This window comes from Lissotriton vulgaris, chromosome 2_1, assembly GCF_964263255.1.
Source record: "Lissotriton vulgaris chromosome 2_1, aLisVul1.2, whole genome shotgun sequence".
Lineage (NCBI taxonomy): Eukaryota > Metazoa > Chordata > Amphibia > Caudata > Salamandridae > Lissotriton > Lissotriton vulgaris.
This window is the reverse complement of record NC_141687.1, coordinates 1,973,773,681-1,973,801,106: the sequence shown is the minus strand read 5'-3', so window position 1 is coordinate 1,973,801,106 and position 27,426 is coordinate 1,973,773,681. Positions and strand designations below refer to the sequence as shown.

The 27,426-nt window shown below is 44.8% G+C and overlaps 1 protein-coding gene across 1 annotated transcript in view; it reads left to right on the top strand.

Annotated features, from left to right (window-relative positions):
- The window catches only part of UNC45A (unc-45 myosin chaperone A), a 277,165-nt gene that overhangs the window by 169,250 nt on the left and 80,489 nt on the right, over nucleotides 1–27,426 (top strand). Inside the window, exons 15-16 of the mRNA XM_086958180.1 lie at nucleotides 17,235–17,301; nucleotides 17,665–17,778. Coding sequence (XP_086814306.1) covers nucleotides 17,235–17,301; nucleotides 17,665–17,778 — 181 coding nt within the window. The remainder of the gene's footprint in view (nucleotides 1–17,234; nucleotides 17,302–17,664; nucleotides 17,779–27,426) is intronic.

Below are 27,426 nucleotides of genomic sequence, written 5' to 3'. Positions count from 1 at the left end.
CCGAGCTATGGCTGGTTCGGTTGCCCTACGGCGCCATGCTTGGTTGTTGGATGGCATCTTCCCAGAGAATATCCGGGAACGTCTTGTTGACCTTCACTTTGATGGGGTCCTTTTGTTTGATGCCCACGCCGATTCGGCTGTTCAGCGCCTTCTTGCAGGCTTTCGCCCTCCCCCATAGGTCTGTACTTTGCAGGTCTCAGTCTGTCATGTTCTGGGGTGGTAACCCTTTCATTTAGCATCCACCAGATGCACTATGCGTTTTTGGACTGGCAGTAAGCCTACTGTGGCGGTGTTCCACAGGTTGCTTGTATTCTGTCCTCTGACTGTGGTTTACCCTAAGAGGTGTTCCCCTGTTTTTCTTGTGGGTGTGCTATACTCCAAGTGGGGTACCTGTATGCTATTGTATAGCTCCTTTATGTGCTAGGCGGGCATGGAGGTCCCTTTGGGCTCTCTACGTCCACTGACGCCATTATCTTACCATTGCACTGTGTTCATTGTTGTGCCTTTGGTGCTATCTCCTTTACGCCATGGGTCTCGCCTTGCCTGAGCCTTGCTTATGTGCCTCATTTTCCTCTTTTGGAGGTTTTCAATGTATTTCAAAACACGGCTGCCTCCTGCCCCGGGTGCACTTGTTGGGTTCCGCCTACGGCACCCGTGGCTGCATGATCGTGGCTGGCCCCTTTTGCTATATATGTATATACCCACGGATTGCCCGTGGGGTATCCCTTATTATACACCTCCATCTCTCTTCGCTGATGCGAGGTCTGGTCTTATGTCTGTGTTTCAAGGAGAAATTCAGTGCTTGTACTCGAGCTTGCCCTTGTCCTGCACGGCGGTGTCTTTTCTTAGTACGTTTATAGTGCACTTCGGTGGGTGCCTTTCACTGCATCTTCGGCAACAAGGGTTCCTTGCGTTTCACTCCCTGGGGTGGTCCCCCACTTCAGGATGCCCTTTTTTGCAGTTCATGTATTAAACAGCCCCACTCTTATGTGCGGGGTGCATTTCCCCTCCCAGTCGGATGGGGTGGTCTGGAGATCTGAGGTTCTTTTAAACAATTATGCATGTTCCTCTTGACAGCTCCTATTAGCACCTTCGGTGCCTCTGCTGCGACTCCCTTCCGATGTTTCCTTTATCATTGGGTGTCACCAAACTCTATGCCTGCGGGACAGCTTCTCTAATGCAGGTCGTCCCAGGTGCTGGGCCCTGCGTCTCTGTCTCTCGTGGGTGAGTTCTCACCTTGGCCTTCAGGCTGCCTAGTTGGGCAGTCCGGTGCTCATTTTAGTTACGCCACCTTGTTGACTCCGTGGCTGCCGGCTCTGGCTATGTTTTAGTTGTAGTTTGTATCAGCCTGCTTCAGCGTGATACTGTTCGTCCCTGTCGCCCCCTTTTTCTGTTGTTCTGTTGCAGACCCACCTCCCCCTTGGGGCATGGCTGTGGTATCTATTCTAAGTTAAGGAATTTGCGGCGAGATGTCTCTATCAGATGTCCGAGTTACTTACCTTCGGTAACGATGTATCTGGTAGAGGCGCTGTCTAGCCGCAGATTCCTTAACACCCACCCATCCTCCCCGCTCTGCGTGGACCTTGTAAGGTGGGCTTCTCCGCTTTGCCTCCTTTCAGCTGGCACTGGTTTTCATCCAGGGGGCTCACATTGGTGCAACTCTTTTAAGAATTACCATATGCAGCTGCCTGCCTCTAAGTGGCTTCTTTCCTGTACAACACTGCTTTTTGATTCCCCTTCATCAGGAGATTCTTCTTCTTCTCCTGTTGCCTTCCCTCCCGCCTTCTCCATTGACTCAGGGCTCTTGTCTCCTCTATAGTAGTCTTCTTTGGGGGTCTGCTTGGTTGTGTTTCGGCCTTCCATTACTATAAGGGAAGTGCCATTCTATTCATACCTTCTCGCAGTAGATTGTTGTTCTTTCTGTGCTCCCTCCTTGTTGGCTGGCATGGTTCTACGTGGTAATTACAGTCTACCTTTGTCTGTTGAGATGTTCTCCCCTTGTTGCTCAGCCTTTGGGGAGGGTCCATGCTTTGCTTGCAAGTTTCTTTCTCAGAGCTTTTCTCTGCCTTTACTGCTTTACTTGAATGTAGACTGTGTCTGGTACGGTCTTTTATGATGGTGTTTTGTGCCATCCGCCTTCTTTATTTTACAGATTTTTCATCTTTTCGCTTACTGTTCCCATACTTTAACAGTTTTATTGGTAGCTCTGCATTGTGCCGTGGAAAAGTTTCTCCGAAGAAAACTGACGTCAGCCTGCCGGGAGGGACTTATATGACCTCGCTGATGTCACGTCCGTGGACGGCATCAGAGCGGGGTCGTGTGGCGCCATCCCCCGGCGGGCAGAGGTGCTGCTGCAAAAAAAATTCCAGATCCAGTCTGATGCCTGGGGATATTCTTAGTTAAGGAATCTGCGGCTAGACAACGTCTCTCCCAGATACATTGTTACCGAAGGTAAGTAACTCGTACTTCAGGGCATTTACACTGTCATTTCATTTTTAGCATTAAACCTTTACATGTACTACTTTTAAATGTCATGTGCACTGCTTTTATGGGCAAAAAGTCCCTTTTAGGCGTGATTTATAAATATTTAAAGGCGAAGGCCTGTCAAAATTGGTTATTTTGTCAGGTCGAATTTGCAGTAAAAACCTGCACAACTAGGCTCCTGGTAGCAGGCCAGAAGTCATGTTTACATTGTCACTGTAGTTGATGGCACTACGAGTGCCAACGTCCTCGTATGACATTTAACGTATTGGCCCAGGGTACCATTTACTTGGGACTTATAATTAAGTTTAATATGCCAATCAGGAGTCTACCAATTTTCCATGTTAAAAGGAGGAGCACAAGCTTTTTACCACTGTTTAGCTGGGGTCAAGAGCACAGACTTCTATAGCCAGCAAGCAAAAGGCAAAACAATCAGGGTGGAAAGGGGCAGAAAGGGCAAACTTCTAACAGACACTAAGTAACCATGCATGTCGGACAGTTCCACCAGTGTGTCCCAGCCTACCATAGACTGACTGCTTGCCCAAATAAGTCTAGGATAAAACACCTCTTAATCACTGAAATAAAGTATTAGGTAACATTGTAGGCATATCCATAAACTGGCACAGGAACCTGAGTAAATCTACCATTTTCAAAAGGGACTCCCTACCCAACAGTAACAGTGATGTTTGATGCACATCTGAACTAAGATGGCCAATTTCCCCACTGCTGCCACAAATACTTTGAATCCATGTTCCAGGTGATGTTAATTCCCAGATGCTTATTGCCTTTCTCTTTTCACAGGAGTAGTTAGGCGTATGCTGTTTTTCATGTACTTATTGTCAAGAGTAGGGCGTTGGATTTATTTAAGTTATAAGTATAAATCAAATAAACAGACAAACGTGGAGTCTGCATGGTCTAGACTGAGAAAGGAATATGCTACTTACCAGTATGCATCTGTTCTTGGCATAGAGGGCTGCAGAGTGGTACATTATGAATAGATCGCCATCTGGTGTTGGGCTCGGATGATTGCACTTGTTTTTCTGTTGGAGAAGTCTTTTGTAGTCACGAGGCTGGTGACTCCTCCCTTGGGTGATAGTGCGCATGGGCATCGGCTCCATCCTTAGATTGTTTTGCCATGGTAGGGTTAGATGGAGTAGTATAGTAGAATACAGATAAGAGTGCCCATGTAAGTGTATCTAAATAAGATAATGTTGGAACAGACACAGGTTTCCGGGGAGGCTGGGAGGGCATGTACCACTCTGCAGCCCTCTATGCCAAGAACAGATGCATACTGGTAAGTAGCATATTCCGTTTGAGGCATATGGGCTGCAGATGGTACATTATGAATAGACTATACAGCAGTTCTCTCCCTAGCGGTGGTCGCCCGTGTCTGTTGCAACTGTCTGAAACAATGTTTTTAATACTGCTTGTCCCACTCTAGCTTGTTGCGTTGTGTGCACATCTACACAATAGTGTTTTGTGAAGGTGTGCGGTGTAACCCAGGTAGCTGCTTTGCATATGTCATCTAGTGGAATGTTTCCCAGAAATTACGTGTAGAGTGAGCTCTAGGAGGAACAGTTAATGTTCTCTTTGCCTTTAAGTAGCATATTTGAATGCATTTTACAATCCATCTGGCAATGCCCGCTTTGGAGATGGGATTGCCTTTATGTGTGGGAGAAAACGCAACAAATAGCTGTTTTGTCTTTCTGAAAGTTTGTGTTCTTTCTATATAGTACAATATGGCCCTTCTAACATCCAGTGTATGTAGGGCTCTTTCCGCTACTGTTTGTGGTTTTGGAAAGAAAACCGGTAATTCCACTGACTGATTGATGTGGAATGCTGAAATAACCTTTGGTAAGAATTTTGGGTTTGTTCTAAGAACCACTTTATTTTGGTGTAGCTGCATAAATGGTTCTTGAATCGTAAAAGCCTGCAGTTCACTTACTCTTCTAAGTGACGTGATAGCTATGAGGAAGGCTACCTTCCATGTGAGGGATTGTATTTCACACCTATGCATAGGTTCAAAGGGTGGCCCCATTAGTCTGGTAAGCACTATGTTGAGATTCCAGACTGGGGAAGGTGGAATGACTCTTTTGAGTCCTTCCATGAAAGCTTTAATTGCTGGTACTTTAAACAGTGACAGGTGTTGCCTGTTTTGTAGGTACGCCGCTATGGCTGCTAGATGAACCCTGATAGAGGTATATGCTAGGTTACATTGCTGTAAGTGTAATAAATAGCAAATGATTTGTTTAGTGGATGCGTCCAGAGGGTTGATGTGCTTACTGTTACAGTGTATAGCAAACCTCTTCCATTTTGCTGCGTAGCATGCTCTGGTGGTAGGACGTCTTGCCTGTTTAATGATTTCCATGCATTCTGGTGGTAAATCTAAATACCCAAACTCTATGACCTCAGGAGCCAGATCGCTAGGTTCAGTTGTTTGGGATCTGGGTGCATTATTTCTCCATGGTTCTGTGTAAGATGCATGGGTAATAACCTTAGCTTTTGATGTGGTACTTGTGAGAGTTGTAGCAGCGTGGTGAACCACGGCTGTCTTGCCCACGTGGGTGCCACTAGTATCATTGTCATTGAGTGTTGCTGCAGTTTTCTCACCAGTAATGGAATTAGTGGTAGAGAAGGGAACGCGTAAGCAAATTTGTTGGACCAATTTATCCACAGTGCATTGCCCTGGGACCTTTGGTGTGGGTACCTGGATGCAAATTGCTTGCATTTTGCGTTCTGATGATTTGCAAACAGATCTATCTCTGGTTGCCCCCATTTTTGGAAGAATGGCTGTAGTATTTGGTCGTGCAGCTCCCATTCGTGAACTTGTTCTGACTGTCTGCTTAGGATGTCTGCTATTTGATTTTGAATTCCTGGTAGGTGTTCCGCTAACAGGTAGATCTTTTGAGGAATGGCCCATCTCCATATGTCCTGTGCTAGTTTGGACAGTTGGAGAGAGTGTGTCCCCCCCTGTTTTTGAATATAATACATTGCAGTCATGTTGTCTGTTCTGATCAGGACTGCCTTGTTTGTTATTTGCATTTGGAAAGCTTTTAGTGCTAGAAATATTGCTAATAGTTTTAGGTAGTTAATGTGCAGTTTCTTTTGCTGTGCACTCCACTTCCCCTGTACTGTGTATTTGTCCATATGCGCTCCCCATCCGGAGAGCGATGCGTCCGCTGTTATTATTACTTGTGGAATTGGCTCTAGGAACGACCGTCCCTTGGAAATGTTTTCTGTGTTCCACCACTTCAGAGAGCGATACGTCCGGTCGTTTACCAACACCAGATCTGTAATCTGACCTTGAGCCTGATTCCACTGTGTCGCTAGACACTCTTGTAGTGGGCGCATTTGTAGTCTGGCATGTGGTATTAGCAGTATGCAAGAGGACATCATGCCTAATAGTTGCATAAACACTCGTGCTGTTAGTGAGTGTTGTGGTTGAAATCTTTGTATTAACCCGACCATTGTCTGTACTCTGATTGGGTTGGGGTATGCTATTGCCTTTTCTGTGTCTACTGTAGCCCCCAGGTATTGCTGGATCTGGTTTGGTTGCAGGTGTGATTTTTTGTAGTTCACCGTAAACCCTAGGTGGTGCAGCAATTGAATTGTCTTCTGTGTGTTGTGAAGACATTCTTCCTTTGATTTGGCCTTTATTAGCCAATCGTCCAAGTATGGGAAGACATGTATTTGTTGTCTTCTTAGGTGTGCTGCCACCACAGCTAGGCATTTTGTGAAAACTCTTGGTGCTGTTGTGACACCGAACGGAAGGACCTTGAACTGGTAGTGTTGTCCTTCTAACACAAACCTTAGGTATTTTCTGTGGGCTTTGTGAATTGGGATATGAAAGTAAGCGTCTTTTAGATCCAGTGTAGAAAGAAAGTCCCCTTTCTTCAGTAAAGGGAGTACTTGTTGGAGCGTGACCATGTGGAAATGCTCCGAATTTATGTAAGCATTGAGAGGTCTGAGGTCTAATATTGGCCGTAGGGACCCGTCCTTTTTGGGGATCAGGAAGTATAGAGAGTATGCTCCTGTTCCTTGTTGATCCTTTGGGACCTTCTCTATTGCATGCTTTTGTAGAAGTGCTAGCACTTCTTCTCTTAACAATGTCAGATGATCCTGACTCATTGGACGCTGTTTGGGAGGGATGTTTGGTGGGGTGGCTGTGAGTTCTAGGCAATAACCATGTTGGATAATCTGTCTCACCCACTTGTCTGACGTGATGTTTTCCCAGACAGGTAGGAACTGTGATAGACGTCCCCCGACCGGTGTTATGTGGTCTGGGGGGAGTTCTATGAAGTCACTGTTTTGGTGTTGAGGCGTTGCGGTTGTTATTATTTCCGCGGCCTCTACCCTTATTGTTGTTACCTCTGTAACTACCTCTTGAATTACCTCTGGGTGATGTTGGTGTGAAAGATGTGGATTGCTGATTTGTTCCTGTGTTTTTTGAGCCCCCTCTATAGGTGGATCTACGAAAGGAACCTCTGTGCGTTGGCTGTTGCAATGCTCCCATTGACTTAGCCGTTTCCGTATCTTTCTTCATCTTTTCTAATGTCTCGTCTGTACTTGAACCAAACAATGTCTTTTGATCAAATGGTTTGTTCAGTAGGGCTGTTTGTACTTCTTGTTTGAATCCTGAGATTCTAAGCCATGCGTGCCTTCTTAGCATGACACTAGTGTTAATAGACCTTGCTGCAGTGTCTGCTGCGTCTAATGCACACTTAATGGAAGTATTGGTTATTATTTTACCTTCCTGTATTAATTGGTCTGCCTTCTTCTGATGTTCTTTTGGAAGATGTGTGAAGTTTTTCTAACTCATCGTAATGTGCCCTGTCATAACGTGCGAGTAGTGCTTGTGTATTGGCTATACGCCAGCTATTCGCTGCCTGTGATGCTACTCTTTTGCCTGATGCATCTATTAACTTCGACTCTTTATCTGGTGGAGGAGCCTCTCCTGTAGATAATGAGTTTGCTCTTTTACGAGCGTTTGAGACCACCAGCGAATCTAGAGGTACATGCCCCCTAATAAATATTGGGTCCTTTGGAGCCGCTTTGTATTTTTTATCGATTCTTGGGTTTAACACCCTGGCTCTCACTGGGTTTTCGAATATTTCCTCTGTGTGAGTGAGAAGACCCTTCAGCATAGGAAGAGTACCTGATGTTCTCTGTGCACTAGGTAGAGTCTCTAACAAGAAATCCTCTATCTGAGGTTCTGTGTGCATATCTAGTTTGTGATATTTTGCTGCCCTATTAATGAGCTGCACAAAACCTGTGTTATCATCAGGTGGTGAAGGCTTTGAGGGATATAGCTCTGGGTCGTTGTCCTCATCTGACCCTACATCGTAATTTTCCCATGGATCTTCCTCATCTGGGATAGATTCGTCATCCCCTTGAGGTTCTCCCTCCCCTATATCACATCTACCTCTGACTGAGGTGTAGCTGGTCTTGGTGTGGAGGGTGTAGGAATATGTGGCCTATTGTGAGGAATAGGAGAAGAGGGTGTGTCTCTAGGACGAGGAGAAGCAGGAGGAGTTATGTTCGGCCCCATTGTTCTCTTTTTTGAAGGAAGAGGTTTATCTTCTGACTGTTCACTCTTTCTCTTCTTCGTGACCACTTTCCCAGTTTGTGGGTCAATAAACAAGATCTTTTGTTTGGGATCTGTTTGTTGCTCTTGAATCGGTACCGAAGGTCCTGGTTCCGAGAGCTGTTTTTGTTTTTGATCTTCAGATCTTGCTGTTTTCGACACCGAATGTCTGCTCGATTCCGACTTTTTGGGTATCGAGTGTCTCTTGGGCGATAAATCATATTTCTTTTTCGACATGGAATGTTTCGATACCGAGCTCTCCTTTGTATGTAGCCTCGGTGTCGAAGTCGATGTCGCCCTTTTCTCGGATCCGACATGGTGGGATTCCGAGTGCTTCGGTTTCAGTTTCGGTTTCGTTGCCGGGCCCGAGGGCGGGGCGTCGGAAACTTTTTTCAGCGGTTTGACCGGGCCCGAGGGCGGGGTCGTTACCGCACGGGGTCGGTTTTTCGGTAAGGGGACGTCGTCACTCACGGTTTGTTGCTCGAAGAGTTCTTCAACCTCCGACTGGTCCCCTTCCGACCCCGACTGGTCCTCTTCTTCCTTGATTTGTTCGTCTCCGAACAGCTCCGGGATTGCCACCGCCTGCATTCTGGAAGCCTCGTGTCTTCGAGCTCGACGATTTCTAATCGTTAGCTTGGAGGAGAATGCTGCGCAGGCTTCGCAGTCCCTGGATTCGTGTTCAGGCGATAGACAGAGGTTGCACACCTCGTGTAGGTCCTTGTGTGGGAACTTAGCACCACACGATGGACATTTTTTGAATGGAGTCCTTTCCATGGACTCCGGGCTTGACTGCGTCGAGAAAGGTCTCCTGTTCTTCGACGTAGATCCAAGTTTTTCTCTTCTATTTTAAATTTGTAACGCGTCGGAATGGAAAAGAACGCGTTCGATAACAATACCGTCGAATTGGAAAGGGAATACGCGCCGAAAAATCACTTTCTTCTGAAGTTGATCTGGAGCGTCTCGATCTTCATCCGAACCCGATGGCGGAAAAAAACAATCTAAGGATGGAGCCGATGCCCATGCGCACTACCAACTAAGGGAGGAGTCACCAAGATACAAAAGACTCTCCAAGAGAAAAACAAAGTGCAATCATCCGAGCCCAACACCAGATGGCGATCTATTCATAATGTACCATCTGCAGCCCATATGCCTCGAACGTAATGTTTCAAGTATGAATCTGCAAATAATCTACAGTGCAGTCTGCCTTTGATAAAGTAGGCAAAAGTCTGGTCCATCTCCCATAAAATGTATATTTTATAGGTTTTCAGACAATGAAGTGATATGATGGAGCTAACAACAAATCATCATTCGTTTAAACATGATACATGAAATAAGAAACATTTAGGAACACCTACTTTCATGCATAAACATAGGAAATGAGAAATAATATTGTGACATTTGTGGGACAAGTGAAAACAATACGCAGGGCATGGGTTTAGCGCAGCCCTGGACAAAGGACCTTGAACATTTTGCAAATACAGGAACACTAAGCATATGGCTTACGTTTCAATGAACACAAATTAATACATTTCAACTCAGCAAAATAAAAGCCACCACCGCCAAATGAATTATATTTTTTGTATTTTCTGTCTACGAAAACCACAGGAACCAAAATTTACATGTAGGAAAGCTTCTTTCACAAAACAATTATGCACTCATCTTCTGCAGCTTTAAAATGAATGTCAGTGTGAGCAGGTTGAGGCTTAGTTACTGTAACTAAAACTCATTTAAAAAATAAAGTATTATTTTCTATGTACTAAAAAACTCTCTAACACATGAATGAAGAATTCAGCTACAGGAACCACTTTAGTTACCAGATTTGAAAAAAAAATACAAGTCAACTGACTGCACACCAGCCTTTTTGCTCAGTGAGGTCAAGACTAAATCTGAAATTCTAGTCACTGACCTCATAATCCTCTCTTGTTTTGTATGGCACTTCTAGAAAAGTAGGACTTTTGACAAATAGCTGAAGAGTAGGAGCTTTAGCATCAGTGGCTGTGTAGATTTCCAACACCAGTGCCTTTTTGATGTGCTTTGACAGGCAGTTGTGGCATTATGTTTCTCTTTTGCTGGACAAGTTAACTTCTGGGTATAGAGAATAATAAGCAAGAGCCTTGCTTCATGAAAGAGACCTTGTCTCATCTTCCTTAACTGATATCTTCAACAGCAGGAAGATGATAAGAGGAGCGCTTTTACATTGTTGTGGTTGGCTAAAAGCACATGCTTCTGCCAGGAGATATCTTCTTAAGTGAGTGATATGCCTTTTGATTTTCGCTCTCAAATATGGCGGCAAAGCTCTCCAAGCTATCAAACCATCACTCAGCATTTTGCACCGTGGATAAAGCTTCCAACTCAACAGTAAAAACATTTATGCATTGCGGATATTCTTCTTTTGTCAATTTCCACCCTACTACCAGTCGGTATACTACAACCAGCCCTCATCCACTTCCTACTAATGTGGTACACAATAATAGTCAGGAGGATGTACTTAGTGTAGATGATGGAGCTCCTTTTCTTCTTCTAGCAAACCAAAGGACCATGTCTGACGTGTCTGGCTTCTCTGGTAAGCTCACCCTACTCTCCATTATTTAATATCATCTGGCATGGTGACATAATAGAATTCATCTCCATGCCACTTTCGACCCCCTACAAGAAAGGAGAACCTTACATTTAAAGGCTTTACAGGCAGAGAACATATACCTTCTTCGGAGAAGGACCATTGTGCCAATGCCCCAGTCACAATGCCATCAAGGGCTCTTGTCAAAGTTTTTACTCACACAGAAAGGTCAGTAGAATGGTGCCTGTTTTGACTTGAATGGCACTCAATAATTTCATCAAGGCACAATCTTTGATGATAATTTACATTCTCAGTATTTTGCAGTCCATCAACAGGAACAATTTTCTACCATCAGTAGACTTGAAGGTTGCGTATTTTTATGTACTGTTTGGTACCAAAAACAGGAGATTCATTTGTTTGTGTCAAATGATAACATTTCCAGTGCAGGGCACCACTATTTGGAATTCATTTGACATCGAGTCTTCACCAAATGTCTAGCTCTGCATTCTAAAGGGGAAGGGTGTGCCCTGATTTGGACAACTGGTTCATCAGAAATTCAGTGCTTTTTAAGAAAGAGGTGATAAGCTAATATATTTACGTCAGGCGCACAACAAACAAGCACAAGCTTCATACGAATGTGGCACCTTCAGGAACAGCTGGATATACAATGGAAGCATATGTCCGGTCCCTGGGATGTCATGGTACCTATAACACCGAAGGACAGATAGGCTCCGCTGTGATGGAAGAGCCCATACATCTGTCTAGGTCAGAAGACGTATCCGGCAGAACTGCAATTTCATCTCACCACAGACTCTTCACTCCAAGGCTGGGAAGCTCACCTTCAAGACCTTTCCACTTTCATGTATGGCTGGCACCTTGTTGTGGTATGTCTATTCTAGTGTTGCAGGCTGTTGGACATGGCCCTCTTTTGAATTTTTGTCCGAATCTAAGCTGCCAAAGTACACCACTGTGTGCTAAGGCAGTTTTCAAACCTGAAACTGGTTTAGTGAGACAAACAAGGTATTACTTTAATTTCCTTATTGCTAAAATTCTGTAGTTGCGTCGATGCTCCCTTTCTAACTTCTGTCTTAAGGAACTTGCCCCTTCTGTCTTCTTAGCAGGTCCGGATTGTAAATGGTTTGTACAGTTAATAATAACCATTAGATTATTTATCTGCTCTAGGTGTCATGAAGAGGGAAATGTGAAACACAAGGAGAGGAAGGTCAATGTTTGTGTTTTGTAGTGGACAATAATGTGTGTTTATCTTTGAGTGCTATTGAGCTAGAAGGCCATCCTCCCTGTCATGTGGTGTTTACATTTCGAATATTGGTGCTGCTGAATTAAAACATACCCACATAAAAAAATTGTCTTACAGATAAAAAAGAAAAGGTAATGCAACTAAGGAAGTGCTTTGCACAGAAAAGACTATGTGTACACATTTCACTATTTAAATTTGAAAATTATAATTTGTGATCTAAACTTCAGCGAACTTAAAAAGAAAATTAGGGCCGGATTATGAGTTTGGAGGCATGGGACCGGGACCGCTTGCTCCTTCACTACCAAACTCCACCGCCGACTGCCCGCTGGATTACAAATTGTAATCCGGGGGGGGGCGGTCCTCCGGTGGCTGGCACAAGGCGCTGCATTTCAAAGTCTCATAGGAGAGCCTTAGAAAGGCAGCGCCCGGGGACACACACAGCGCGGTCCAGCACAGCATGGAATGGAAAGTCCATGCCATGCTAGAACAGGGGGTGCATGCAGACAGGGGGGCCCACCATGTGCCACAATACATGCATCACAAAGGCCTGAGACAACAAGGGGTGCTTCCTCTTTTGACTCTCTGCTACCCTTTTCACTGCAGCCTCACTACTTTTTTACAGCTCGATGCAACCTAGCGAGTATCCATTTTACAAAGCTGAACGTTTACAGTTTTTACACATTATTAAAGCTCCAAGCAGTGTTTTTTAAACAGGTGCTAATAAGTGATCACAGCTTAACAAGTCAATTCTTGAAATGATTTGAAATTTAATGATGTCACAACTGCAAATTCGAGACAAAATGCTGAGCAATGCCAGGCTACGTTATTGGGAGCAATTTTTTCTAGCATCTTTTTAGGTCTCGCCTACACAGCGCTTGCACTGTGCTGTGAGATGTATTGTTTACAGTTTAGTGGATTTACAATCCACCCACAGCTACATTAGTTGTTTTCGTTATCACTCTCGAACGCTTTAAAAACATTTTTTTTATTTCTTTATTATTCCTAGAAGTGCAATGTGCTTTCCTACTTTTAACATAGGCATACGGCTTCTTATTTATGTTGCTTTCACCCTTTCTGTCATCTGTATTGACGCTTTATTTACACCCCAACTGTACTGCTCTGTGGCACTCCACTCTGTCACTGCATGCCTCACCTCTTCGCACAGTGCCACTCTAATCTATGCCACTCCATTCTACCCTACTCATATGCCACTCTACTCCACACCACCCTAATCCACTCTCCCCCACGCCACTCCACCAACGTTTAGCCATGATGAACAGTAGCTACGCTGCTGTACAACATGTCTAAAAGACATTTGCAAAGCCAATAGTTCTCTCATAGGCAAGACCTATTGGCTTTGCCTGTGTTTGTTTTAAAAAACCTCCCTTGTGTCAATTGGGTGTATGGTTCAGTTTGACGTGCAGACAGTGATTTGTGTACAGTGCCATTAGCGGACACATTACTTACCTTGAAGAAGTCAACATTTTCAGCTGGAGACTCCAGATCTGGTTGTTGCGTCCATATGTAACCCTAATGTTTATTGCATAAAAGCCAGACTTTCAACTTGGAGCAGGAGTGTCTTGGTTCAAAGGCAAGACTACTTGGCTTTTGAGGCATTCAGGATAACACGATTGCTTCTTCTTTTTGTGTGGTTACAATACCACCAGCAGCTAGTAACAAATGTATTTAAAGGGTTAAAATGCACCTGTGGTGGCTCCATCTGTTATGAGCCCCAATGTACCCTAAAATGGGCCTAGGTAGTTTACCTACATTTGTCTTATCTTGCTCTACATTACGGCTCTGGCGCTGACCTTTTACCTAGCTGGGTGCCTAATAAAAGTTGTGTGTTTTTCTTCTTAAACTAGCCTCATTTATTTGCATGGGGGTTCTTAGTATCACAGCAGGATTACCATCTTCTGCATAATAACTCTGTACAAAAGTCACTGCTATTGTCATCCTTGGCTGACAGGCCCACAGTACTATGACACATCTAGGTAGAGCCCCTGAGAGTACCTTTTGGGTATACAAGTACCACATCTTCGCTGGGTAAGCCAGAGGAGAAGCTTCCATGCTGACACGATACACAGGAGTCCCTGCATGCAGACACTCCAGCACCCAGTGGTCTGACATCCCTTTCGGGGTATTCAACTCGAGACCAAGATAGAGTCCTTCATTCCCTTCCATTAGTTAATGGTAATGGCTGTTTACTAGGGGGAGTCTTGGCTTTACACCTACATACATGCTAGGTACACTTTGCTAGGGTTAGCATTTTAGGAGTATGCCTGATTACTGCCATGTATCTATATGTCTGCATATATTCGCTGTTTTAGCACCATGGTAGAATTCTACATTTTTCTACCTTTTATTCACTGTGTTGGTGCTTATAATCGTATACATCTGCTTCTGTCTAATGGTTTTTGCAGCACATGGATTTTATACTAAAATGACACTGGTTCAATAAATGCTTATTGGAAACATCCCAACCATTTATTCTGTGTATCTTTCTGAGACAAAGTGAGTACGAGTGACTGAGCGATAAGTACTGTACTGTTTCCACGATCCCTGAGGGGGTCAGGGTTGTCATGTTCGATAGTTGCCAGAAACTATTTGCTCCTTGGTAAGGTTGGGTGGCTTATCGTGGCACTGTGAGCTAGCTGGTCTGCAGACGAACATATCCTTTGGGGGTGTCTGGAATCAGTCTGGACACCAATCCCTTAGTTTGTTTATACCTCTCGTTCAGTGCAGAGTTAAGTTGCTCAAAACGCAACATCAACTAATTAAATTAAATTGACCATTTCTTCCTTAACCATTCTCCTTTTGAGAATATTTTGCACAAACACATACCCCAGATGTGTAAGACCCTTCTGTTCACACTGCACATAACTCACACAATAGCGCCCTGTAATTTCACAATTGCAGAACCAGTATATAAAAGCTGGCCATAGCATCTTTTGTCCTATATCGATGTTCTTATAATGAATGTCCATTTTCATGGTGAACTATTGAAAGTCATAAAGGATTTTGGTGAGGTGAGCATGGAGAACACTTTTCCAGCACCCAATTGATGCCATCCAAAGAAAATCTGGCATTAGAAATTGTAATTATTAAAGCAATTGACTGAATGCTATAGCTTCAAGTGACTGAATATTTCTAAAGGTTTGGTATCCCCAGCCATCCCTCATTTAAGTGTCAGTCTTTAATCATATGGCAAAATCTCTAGGATTGGTTTCACAAAAATCTAAACCAAAAGACTAGCCAAAAGTGTCAGATCAGATTTCTCAAGTTTGGTATTGAACCCCATTCCTAAGGACATCCTGAAATGAGTTGTAATGAAATGTAATGAAAAAGAGATTTTTAAAGCGCAACACAATTACCCGAAGGTGTCAAGGCGCTAGCTCATCAGGTAAACATGTGCCGTACGATCTTAACTGAGAGTCAAAGGTTAAACAGCCATGTCTTTCTTTTAGGACAGCAGTGGCAGATTTATGCTTGGGAATGTTCATCAAGATACATCTGGCAACATTTTGCACAATCTGTACTTTAGTCAAGCATTTAGACCTGAGGTTGAGAAAAAGACAGTTGTAGTAATCAGGTTTGGATAAGAGCAGAGCAGAGATCGCTAGCTTGTGTAGATTAACCGGAATGAAAGGGAGGATTTTTCTTAGTCGTTTTTGAGTATAAAAGGATGCAGAGGTAATTTGTTTCACATGACCTTCGAATGTGAGCTTTGAATCAAAGGTGACTCTTAGGTTTTTTACTTTATATGAGGGGGAGTGGGCAAAGGGCCCAGTTCTGATGTCCAGAGGGCAGGGGACCAAAAAGTGGTGTTGCTGCAAAAGAGTAGAACCTCAGTTTTGCTGGAATTGGTGGCCATCCAGTCCCCAACTTGACGGAGGCAGGTATAAAACTGTGATGCTGTGTCCGATGGTGAACCTGTCACTGATACCACAATTTGGGTATCGTGCGCAAAGGAGATTGCTGAGAAGCCCAGAGATCTAATCAACTGCTCCAATGCGGCAACATAGATGTTAAAAAGGGCGGGACTCAATGACGAGCCCTGGGGTACCCCACAAGGTAGCGTGAAATTGTGTGACTTGAATTCAGAAAGCGCTACAAATTCTTCTTGGTCATATAGAAAAGACCTAAGTAGGGTGAGGGCTTTTCCTTTTGTGCCTACCCGATCAAGGCAGTCCAGTAGTTTTGCATGACTAACAGTGTCAAATGCAGCAGAGAGGTCAAGCAGCACTAATGCTGCACTGCCCCCTGCATCTACCGTTTACCTAATCTGTTCTGATGCAGAGATCAGTGCCAATTCAGTGCTATAGTGTTTCATGAAGCCTAAGTGGGTGGCATCCAGGAAAGATTTATTCTCTATATATTCAGATAGTATTACGGTCATGACCTTTTCAACCATTTTAGCGGGCAAGGTAAGTCTTGAAATTAGCCGATGATTATTAGGATTTGCGCCATCTAGATTTGCTTTCTTTAGAAGGGGGAGGACTGATGCTAGTTTACATCTGGTAGGGAAGATGCCTCAGAAAACATTCGGTTGAAAATGGTGGAGAGATGAGCAGCAATTATTCCTGGCAAAAGATTACAAATCTTGGAGGGGGGGGGGTCTAATGGGGATCCCGATTTGGTAGATAGAAGTAATTTGATAACCTGGTCAGATGTCCAGAAAGGAAAATTAAGTAATTATGGAGGTTCCATAGATTGTGGAGTTGTTGAAACGACCTCTTCTTTCATGTTAGGAGTGACAGGTTCATTGGGCACAGTAGGCCACAAAGTTTATCATGGGTCAGCTGGTTTGGTGGGTTTGGAAACTTGCATGGGCAAACTGTGGGCTGGGTTCATGTGTCCTGTGGCTCGTCTAATTCAGTTGCTCAGACTTCTGGCAAATATTCGGAGGTAGTGGCTGGTCGGGTCATGAATCACCTGGCCCGGCCAAACAACTGCAGTTTGGAGAAAGGTGCACACAAAATGGAGACTGCTGCTCTTGCCCTCCCTTTGTACAAACTAGCAAACTGCATTAACCCATGAGTTGAATAGTGAGGTAGACCATTGTCCTTTTTCCTACCTAAATATTTTTGAGAGGGATTCCATTTTTTGGGGGGTTATATAAACAGCCTTGTGAAATCTAAGAATACTCTAAAAGATGGTATTTTAGGTATAACTTTTTGTGCCATTTTTTATTTTCATTCTATAGTTACATACTTTTTTCTCTGTCTTGTGGGTATTTGTACCCTTATGAAGTGTGTCAACAATCTGTCATTACTTCTTTTAACTGAGGAAATTGATGTTGAACTCTTGTCTGTATCATGGTTAGTAACTTAGTTGTCATTCTTCTCTGACAGGGTATTTTTGGCCTTGGTAACGGAACCAGATGACAGAGGAAATGTTGTCGCTCAAGGAGGAGGGAAGGTGAGCAACTTTCTCCTCTCAGACATTAATTCATGTTTGTCTTCTCTTGACATTTAAATCTAATAATATGTAGCATTTTTGTAGTAGTTGATTGTTGTTAAATACAAAAACCTGGTAATACAAAGAGGATGTGGACTAGACTTTAGGTTACTGGGTGTATTATTTCTACAAACAAAATACTATACACTCTCCTATAAACCATTCCTACAAAAGTATTTTAATAGGCCCAGAATGACAATTCTAACGTAATGCATATCTACCAGAGCATTTAAGTATTGGTGCGTACAGCAAGATAAGAACTTAAGCATTGTTCTGTCTGTATACTTTCCTGCACTTCATCTGTAGTTCCCTTTCATTTCTCAGGCTCTTATTCCATTGGCTCTGGAAAGTACCACTGTTGGAAAGACAAAGGCAGCTCAGGCTCTGGCAAAGATAACCATTACTTCTAATCCAGAGATTGCTTTTCCAGGAGAAAGGGTAAGCAGAGTAAAGAAAATTATTTTAAGACAAGATTGAAGGGGTGGGTGCATGGGTATTAATTTTATTTCTATTAAATATTGGTATTGCCTTGAGACATTCTTAAACAGCTAAAAATCCACTGCAATTGGTTACTCCAGTTACATATTAAACATTGTGGAGATCCTACATCAAAGCCCTGATGGATATATGTACTACAGGGGGCTTGCCTATTTTGTTAAGATAATATCAGCCTTTTGTTTGTTGCACTAGCAATAACAGGCTTTGTGCTTTTCTCATATGCCCCAGAGAATGAAATACGCTCCCATTCAACATCTGAAAAAAAGAAGAAAATAGTGACCGTGAGAATGGTAGTCATCATATTCCTCCTTTGATACCACACCTGTGGATCTAAAGATTGATGTATACAGCACTTGATTGCTCTTTTTATTGTTTGGTACAAAAGGGCGTGGTAATGGACGAAGCATCTGAACAAATCAAACACTCACACCCAGTCAAAAGATCTGGGTTTAATCCATCACCGTTCTTTAGCCCACTCTGCCACCCCAGTTCAGACATGGCTATATGCAAATCAGTCTGACCATGTGCCTCATGGGAACAGTCCAGCCCGAACTGCCAAGCCATGCCTTCCCTGGACCGGAAACAAGCTTCCGATGACCGGTTTCTGGCATTCCAGCCGTCTTCAGCCCAGCTTGCTTGAATCCAGTGGCAAAGTAAGCAAGGGACTCACGTCTGAGCATACCCTGCCACACTTATGGCGGCCAAAAGCGGTACAAAAGGGGGTGGTAATGGACGGAGCATCTGAACCAATCAAACACTCACACCCAGTCAAAAGATCTGGGTTTAATCCATCACCCCCTTTTGTACCGCTTTTTATTGTTTGAGCACTTTAAGTGGGGTATAGAGTTAATACAGGATACGTATGTGGATCCACCATGTGTTATTAGAAACTAGAGTTTAGTCATTCTTTTAGTTATTGTTAATTTTTACAGTGAGTTTGTGGGCATTTGTATGGTGATTTCTGTTTATATGTGTTTTTCGGAAATTGGATTAAAATGTGTAAGATGTTTTAAATGCTGCTATAAAGGAGTTTTGTTCTGTCCATGCACAACACTTTTTTGGTTCATTTCTATCTATTTACTGACAACATCCCACCAAAATCTTCTTCCAGTTCCTTTACTTAAAGCCCCACCCACTTAGATACCCAAACTGTCATACTGCCTCTCAGTGTTCGTCACTGTATGGCACTAAAGTGTTTCACGACCACCTCTCCTAATCCTGAGAGGCACTCCTTTTTTGTCATCTGTAGCTTTCTTATCTAAATCAAAGTTTATTTTCCTTCTGGACTCCTTGCTCACACATTGTATATATCTGTTCATCTTCATCACCTGCTCTGCTATCCACAAACGACTTTTCAGCTTTAGAAAGATTGATCAACTCCTGCAGCTTAGTCTCTGATGAATAATGATATTGAATTGTAATGCTAGCATTTGTGTAGCGCTTACACCAGGTATTATGGTATTTTAGCTCTTTCTCTGGCTAGGCGCCATTTTATGGGTATCTATAAGTGGCATTATTTAGTAGAGGTTTTTTTTTTATTGATTCGTTCATTGAGGTTTGCAGACAGTTATTTATTTTTTAATTAGAAAGTAGTTTGTATAGCTCAGTTTGAATGTAAACTGAGTCCAATGTTAAAAATTCTTTACACAGCTGCGGCCCTGTCATTAAGGGCTGAGGGTCCGCACCCCCTCTTCCAGCTAAGGTCAGCTTGACACACACACTCTTCATGGTCTGGTCAGGCATGATCTGTACATGTGTTAAATGCGCATGTGCCTGGAAGTTTTAGCCAGTCTTTGCCAGATGAACATTTCACAGCTCGGAGGGCGTGGCCTTTTCTGCCCGGAAACATCCTTGAAGTTCTCCCCTTCATGACAAGGGGGCGAATCACCTTAGGCTCACACCTAGGCTCTTGATACCTCATCACAAAGTGGGGTAGGGTCAGCAGCTCTCATTTACCCCTATCCTATCCTACTCTGTGATGTGGTATGGAAGTTCTCTTTTCATTGACTGACCCATGATGAGTACAGCCAATTGGAAAAGGTTTTGAGATCTTCCAGCAGTCCCTTTCTTCCTCGAAGCCTCCGGGAACCACAGATGCTTCTGCTTTTCCCTCCTGTCTACTGATGTCACCTCCGGGGCAGGTAAGTCCATATGTACCCATTCGTGCTGTGAATGGGTGTGTGTATGTGTGTGTATTAGTGCCTTATACGGTGATACTGTGTTGTGTGCAGGAGGTTATAAAAGCTACATCTTACATATGCTGTCTACAGATGGGCATTTGTGGGGGAGGGGGGTCATTTTGCTGTTGGATCTCCAATGAACCTGTTTGAGATATGGGAATTGTTTTCAGTCCATGTGGTAAACACTGTCTATTATATACTAATTGGAAGGATGCATGGTATGTCTTTATTTAATTTAATATGTGCTCGTAAAGTATTTTGTAAACTAGAGCTGCTTCATAGGCGTTTGTTAGAGTTTTATATGCCACAAACTAGACCCGAGGATATCCGGTATCGGAGCGCTTTACAAAGCACCAGTTTTGTTACAGATGGACACTTTAATTTTTGTTAGACACATGAAGATGAAGTGATTTGCCCAGAATCACAGGATGTTGAGCGTCGTTGCTGAGACTCTAACCCAGTTCCCCAGCTTCGAGGTCGGCGGCTCTAGCCGTGAGTCTACAGACTCTCCCCATGATGTTCTGTAAGACATCCTTTACAGTGAGTAGGCAGACTTGTAAGAAAGTAGCGAGTTAGGCATAGAAGATTAATATAATACAACATTGCAGTTTTATAATCGACACTACCCAGTTAGATGGTTTATAGTAATCCATGTGAATAGAGCATGATTACAGAATGACATTGTGTTGTCGAATAACTACTCTTGATGTTACGTAGATGTTTTGTCTAGTAAGATATTTGGATGCAGGACCGTTCTAGGAGAGAAAAGCAAAAGGATGTTCATCACAAGCTTGGCAGTCGTAGATACATAGATCCAACAGTGATTGAGGCTTTGTTCAACACGGTAATTAATATTGAATAAGTGAATTTCCTACCATTGGTTGCCCCCATTTTGCCTGTACTGCATTTGAGGGAAGGATACTTGGCATGAGGGAACACTCTGCCAGGCATGGGTGCCCAAAATCTCTTCCCTTAGGATGTGTAGCTATCCTTCAGCTCTTTGTCTCATTCATCTCTGGTGTAACATCAGTGACCATCTCTAAATACTGATTTCACTACCCATACATAGTCTACTCAGGTTTTCATCTATGGTCCTATCTTCATCCTCCACTGTAAGCCACAGATCTTCAACAGGCTTACAATCATTCCCAGTGTATTGCTGTCCACTCGCTCACCCTCTGCTCATCAAAGGAGGATGATTCCTAATACCACGCTTTCTGATGGATACTTCCTTCTGATGGATATTCCTTACCTTGCGAATATTCCACTAGGGGGTCAGACTGGATACGGAAACTTTCGAGCGATTCCACTGTCTTCCAGTAAGTGGCATTGTGTGACTCCGTTCCAACATAATTCAGCTAAGAAATGGCGAGCAACATTTGAACTTGAAGCTTTCGGACAAGGACTGGAATAAGTTATTGGGAAACTACAATAAAGGGCTTAGAGATAAATGTAACTACTTTAAAATACTGCATCGTTGGCACTGGTCCCTGTCTAAATTAAATTCAGCCAAACTTAGCCTCCATTCCCTGGGTTGGATAAGCCAAGAATCTGATTGTGTTACAGCAAACAAATGATGGACGGAATGCTGACAATGCAAACATTCTCCCCCAGTCAAAAGATCTGGGTTAAACCGATCGTTCTTTTGCCCACTACGCCACCCCAGTTTGGACCCAGCCATATGCAAATCAGTCTTGACCCTGTGCCCCATGGTAACAGTCCAGACCAAACTGCAAGGCCAGGTCCTCCCTGGACCGGAAACAAGCATCCTGAGACCGGTTTCAGGGTATGTCACCCTTCTTTAGCCAGGCTAACTTGAATCCAGTGGCACAGTGAGCAAGGGACACACGTCTGGGCATACCCATCCCACTTAAGGCGAAAAGTGTTACAGCAAACAAATGATGGACGGTATGCTGACAATGCAAACATTCTCCCCCAATCAAAAGATTTGTTTGCTGTAACAAGAATCTGATTGTGACATAGTTAATTTACTGTGGGAATGCCCCAAAATTTGCACACTCTGGCATCAGATGGAGAATTGTATGAAATAATACTCTCCTATTAATATTTCCTTTATATAGTGACTATCACTTTTTCATGACACCTCAGATGTGACATATATCCATTCAGTCTTTTAAATGGCTTTCCACAGCCCTCGGTGTAGCAAAAGTAAACATACTAATTTTTGGAAGACAAATATAATTCAGACGATCCAATCATATCTTGAGGACATGTTCGATATGGCACAATTTGAGGAAATGATCTATAAACTAAACAACAATTTGACTGTATAAGGGGAACTTTTTTAGATTTCTGACAACCCTGAATGTGTTCCTCCATAAGCTGACAGGTGTACATCTACTTGGGGTATAGTGTTCACCTAAGTATTTCATTACTTTGCATACTGATAAGTTATGACGAGAAGATTGCTCTCATATATATGAGAATTTGGTACTTGATTGTTCTTTGCTCTTTTCATTTATTATTTTACTTATCTTCATATGTCTCATCAGTACTTTATGTATGTATGATAATATTTAAATGATGATCATAGCCTGTTCTTTTTTTCAAAAACTATAAAGAATTGAGATACAAAAAAAAAAGAAAGTGACGAGCCAAGCTGCATATAAGTGCAACTCCTGCATGCTTATGTCAGTTCCTTTCTTTCCCCACCTTCAGAGCTCCTTAGTCTTCAAGACCCAGTTTTCTTCAAAACACTTATTGTGTGCTAAGGAAAATGTTACCCCCTAAGACAACAGGGTTCAAGCCATGTAGGAATTGTCTCAAACAGATGTTTGTGACCGACCCTCACAAAGTGTTTTTTTTTTTTAAGAACAAACTATATTGATGATTTTCTTGCCAACATTAAATTTAAAAAAGCAATATTGTGTATATATTTATATAAAGTGAGATACAGTATTGGCATGTATGAGCAATGTTGTACGTTCAATGTTGAACCAGTGAACAGGAAGAAAAAGAAGAAAAAATAACCAAATGAATATATAACAAAAAACCTGCTGCGATGAAGGCAATAGGAGTATTGTCCTTATGAAATGTCCAGGTCTCCACCCCTGTTAAGAAAGCTCCATCCCATCGTTAGTTTGGCAGTATATATAGAACCAATTTAGTTGTGGGGCAGAACCTCTATATCTAATGCTGTGGGCTGTGATGACCGTGTCAAGATAATTTGTCTATAATCTGGCCAGCGTTGCCATATGCATGTGTGTTTTTGGGGGCATACTCGAGCTTTAAAGACCGGCTCCTCCAACCCTATGCAGAAATCGAATCCACGCTTCCACCCCCCCAAAAGAGGTGGGGATGGTGCCTTCCAGGAACGGGCTATGTCGAACTTAACCACAGTCAGACCCAGGAACAATAGGTGTTGGTTATATCTGGTACCCCCCTAACGCTAACCGTGGTTTGCTTGGTATGTCCCATCCCATCACTTCAACCAGACATCTATGCATACCCTTCCAAAGTCTATATACTGTGTGTATAAAGGTAGCCTCTACCGCTCCACAGCGGAGACACATTAGGGAGGCAATAAATCCAGCCCTATGAAGCTTCAAGCGGGTATAATACGTTCTGTGTAAGTATTTCAGCGGAATTAACCGTAGTCGTGAGGAGACAGCAGCCCCTCGTCTATAGGGCTTAGGTCTGTTTGCCAAGCTTTCCTAAGGGATTCCATTGTTGATGTACTGTGGGTGACTGATGTTTGATATATTTTAGATAATTTGTGATCAACCAGGTCTCCCATGAGGAGCTTCCGTTCTAGTGGGCTAAATTCAGGCAGAGAGGTAACATCCCTGAGATGTGGAGTAATTGCATGACGAAACTGCTGATATTTGTAAAATTGGATGCGTGGTTTGGAGTATTCATCTATAAGGTCAGAGAAAGATTTGAGAGAGAGACCCTGGAGAACGTCCGCTAGTGTTGAGATACCGTTTCGGTCCGAACCTTGGAATCCCTGTATCTGTTGTAGTTGTGAAAGAATATTATTACACCATGTCTGAAAGAGACTATTATTTATGGATTCCTTACCTTAGAATTACCCCCAGGTGTCAGACTGGATCCGGAGAATTTTTCTTCAGCAGTACCCCTGTGTGTCGGTAGGTGGCGTCAGTCGACTCCGCGTTCGTCGTTGGCGTCGTGATCAAAGGAATGACGTTGCGGTATCTACTTAGCGGCCGCCCCTGCCCACTGACGTCATTTCTTTCTTTTTCTGCGCCAGCCGGCACAGATCCAGAGAGAGCGGTACCTCTAGTCACTTTTTGACTGTCTTTTTTCGACTTTTGTGAAAATCTTTTTCGAGTCGTTCGACTCCTGGTGCACAGGGATGTCACATCAGCAGACCGGCTTCTAGCTTTGTGGCTCCTGCCACAAGCTGATGTCGGTGACTGACTCCCATCTAGTGTGCCTCTGGTGCCTGGAGCGCGACCACGACCCGAGTCGTACTCCGACTGTTGGGCCATGGCCCGAAGTCTTTGCGGTACCTGTCCCAAAAACTTCTGGAGGCTCGGTAGTCGGCTCCTTGCCGCTCAAGGTCCCGGTCGAGGGGTATGTCACGGGACTGCTGGCAGAGACATCACCACCACTCCTTGTTGAAGTCTTTGTCTTCGGGTAAGTTGAAGCACAAAAAGAAGTCAAAGAAGCACCGTCGCTCTTCACGTTATCCCCGTCCGTTGGTAGACGCGACATGAGATGCGGAAGGTAGTCGTCCTGCTCCGCCCGCACAGCCTGCTGGGTCGGCTCAGAGCTTCCCTCCCCTCCCGGGAGCTGGAGCGACACCAGCCCAACTTTTAAAAGTTTTTACGAAGCCTTCCACTCCATTTTTAAGCAGCCCGACTCCGCCGGCGCGTCTTGGGGCCCCACAGACTCAGCTGGGGGTTCTAGGCATTCGATGTCGGCGGCTTCGGCCCTGGGCCTGTATCCAGATCGGCGCCGGTCGACCTTAGGACACCTCCTCTGGCTCTGAATCCATTGGCGACACCTCAACCTCCTCCGACACCGGTTGTGTCCCCAACCGACACAAACACCAGCCTCCCCCTCGACATGGACACAGAGTCGGACCAACGCCGGTACTGGCGCCAACCGGTACTTTTATAGCACTGTTCAACCCTGGTGTTCCCTATCTCCCTTAGTGGCAACCAGAGGAGGGTGAGGAGGATTGGGAGGGGTCTGTGGGCCCTCTGGCAGACCAGTTGGAAGAATCAGACTGGAGAGAGGAGTTGGGTGAGGCCAGTGGTCTGGACACTTCTTCAGATTGTGGCATGCTTTCTCCCCCTACCGTGGCTACAGAGGAGGGGGCCTCTTACGCTGTGGTGTTGCGTAGGGCGGCTGAGGCCTAGAACCTTAAACTTCCTACGGTGGCGGTCAGGACTAACCTCCTGACCGAGGTGCTTCAACCGGCAGCTGCCTCTTCGGAGCCCCTGCTGCCATTCAATGAGGCACTCACGGACAACCTTCTGGTCACTTGGTCCAAGCCCAGCACAGGGGCCCCTGAGGATAGGATGGTTGCCCGACTCCACCGCTCGGCACCAGGCGACCCCATTTCCTCTCCCAACACCCTACCCCGAGAGCTTGGTGGTCCAAGCCTCAACTTCCAAGGACGCATTCCCTACTGCTCCACCTGATATGGATTACAAAAAGCTGGATCACCTTGGGACGTAGATGTTTTCTTCCGCCAGCTTAGGACTGCGGTCGGTGAACACCAGAAGTCTATAGGGCGGCTACACCCACTCTGTGTGAGACATGGCCCCACAGGTGCTGCCATATTGACCGGGGGGAGGCCCGTTCTCTCCTGTGCAGTTGCTGAGGGTAGAGATTTAGCGACGTTTGCCATACGATGTGGGCTGGACACCGCCGACTCGCTAAGCAGAACGATTTCAACATCTGTAGCCCTGAGACGCTACGCTTGGCTGAGGTCCACTGGCTTTTCGGGTGATGTCCAATCAACTCTTTCGGACATGCCACTTTGATGGCGGTCGCTTGTTTGGTGATAAAGCGGACAACGAGCTCGAGCGCGTTAAGGTTTCCAGGGCTACGGCCTGATCCTTGGGCCTCGCTACCACCACATGCCCCGCGCAGTCTGCTTTTCGCGGCTACGGAAGAGGTGCCCCACCATGTTCCGCCCAGAGCCACAGGCCTGTGCAAGCTAACCAGCCTCTGTGTTGCCGGGGATGTGGGACCCAGATTTGTGGGTCTGTGGGCCAGCGGGTGGGCCAGTCCACCAGCACCCCCTCTGCAGCAGCCTCCAAACTCTCCTAGTCTGACTTTTCAGGGCCACCTCCCCCACTGGCTCAACATCTCGTCGGACAGGTGGGTTTTGCATATAGTCCTAAGGGGCCACAACCTCTCCTTTGAGACTACCCCTCTCTCCTTGCCACCTGCTTTCCATCGCATATTAGAGGATCACTTGGCCCTTCTCCATCAGGAAGTTGCGGCTCTCTTGACAAGGGAGCCATCGAGCGAGTTCCTGTGCCAGAAGTAGGTTGTGGTTGTTACTCCCACTACTTCCTGGTAGCCAAGAAGAACAAAGGCCCGCGCCCTATCTTGGATCTCAAGGATGTCAAACGCTTTCTCCGGAAGGAGAAGTTCAAAATGTTGACATTGGCTCAGGTCCTGTCTGCCTTCTACCCTGGAAACTGGATAGTAGCATTGGACTTGCAGGATGCTTATTTTCACATTCCCGTCCTGCCTGCCCACCGGCGTTACCTATGGTTTACGGTAGGCTCTGAGCATTTTCAGTTCACAGTACTCCCCTTTGGCCTTACCAGCGCCCCTTGGGTGTGCACGAAAGTGATAGCAGTTGTCGCAGCTCATCTGCTCAGATCAGGGGTTCCTGTCTTCCCCTATCTTGATGACTGGCTTTTGAAGGCGAGTTTGTCCCAGGCTATCGTCTCCCACCCCACGGCGGACCTCCTGCATTCGCTGGGGTTCACTATCAACGTGCCAAAGTCACACCTGATTTCCCTCTCAGATGCTCCTTTTCATTGCGCGGTTCAGGACACAGCGCAATTTTGGGCTTACCCTCCCGAAAAGTAAGTCCGGGATATTTGGGCTATGATTCCTATCCTTCAGCCTCTATCCGGGTTTCGGTCAGAATGACCCTGAGGTAGCTGGGTCTCATGGCCTCCTGCAACATGCCAGGTGGCATATGGGGGGGTCTGCAGTGGGACCTGAAGTTCCAGTGGGCACAGCATCAGGAGAATTTTTCTGATTGCTTCCAGATCTCGGAGGGCACTGCACAACAATTGCAAACCAGGATTGGGTCAACAGCAGATCCCTCTCCCTTCACAGTGATGACAGATGCATCACTTCTGGGATGGGGTGGCTACATGGGGGAGGCGGAGATCAGAGGCCTCCGACAATCTTCTGGAGCTCTGGGTGCTTCATCTTGCACAGAAAG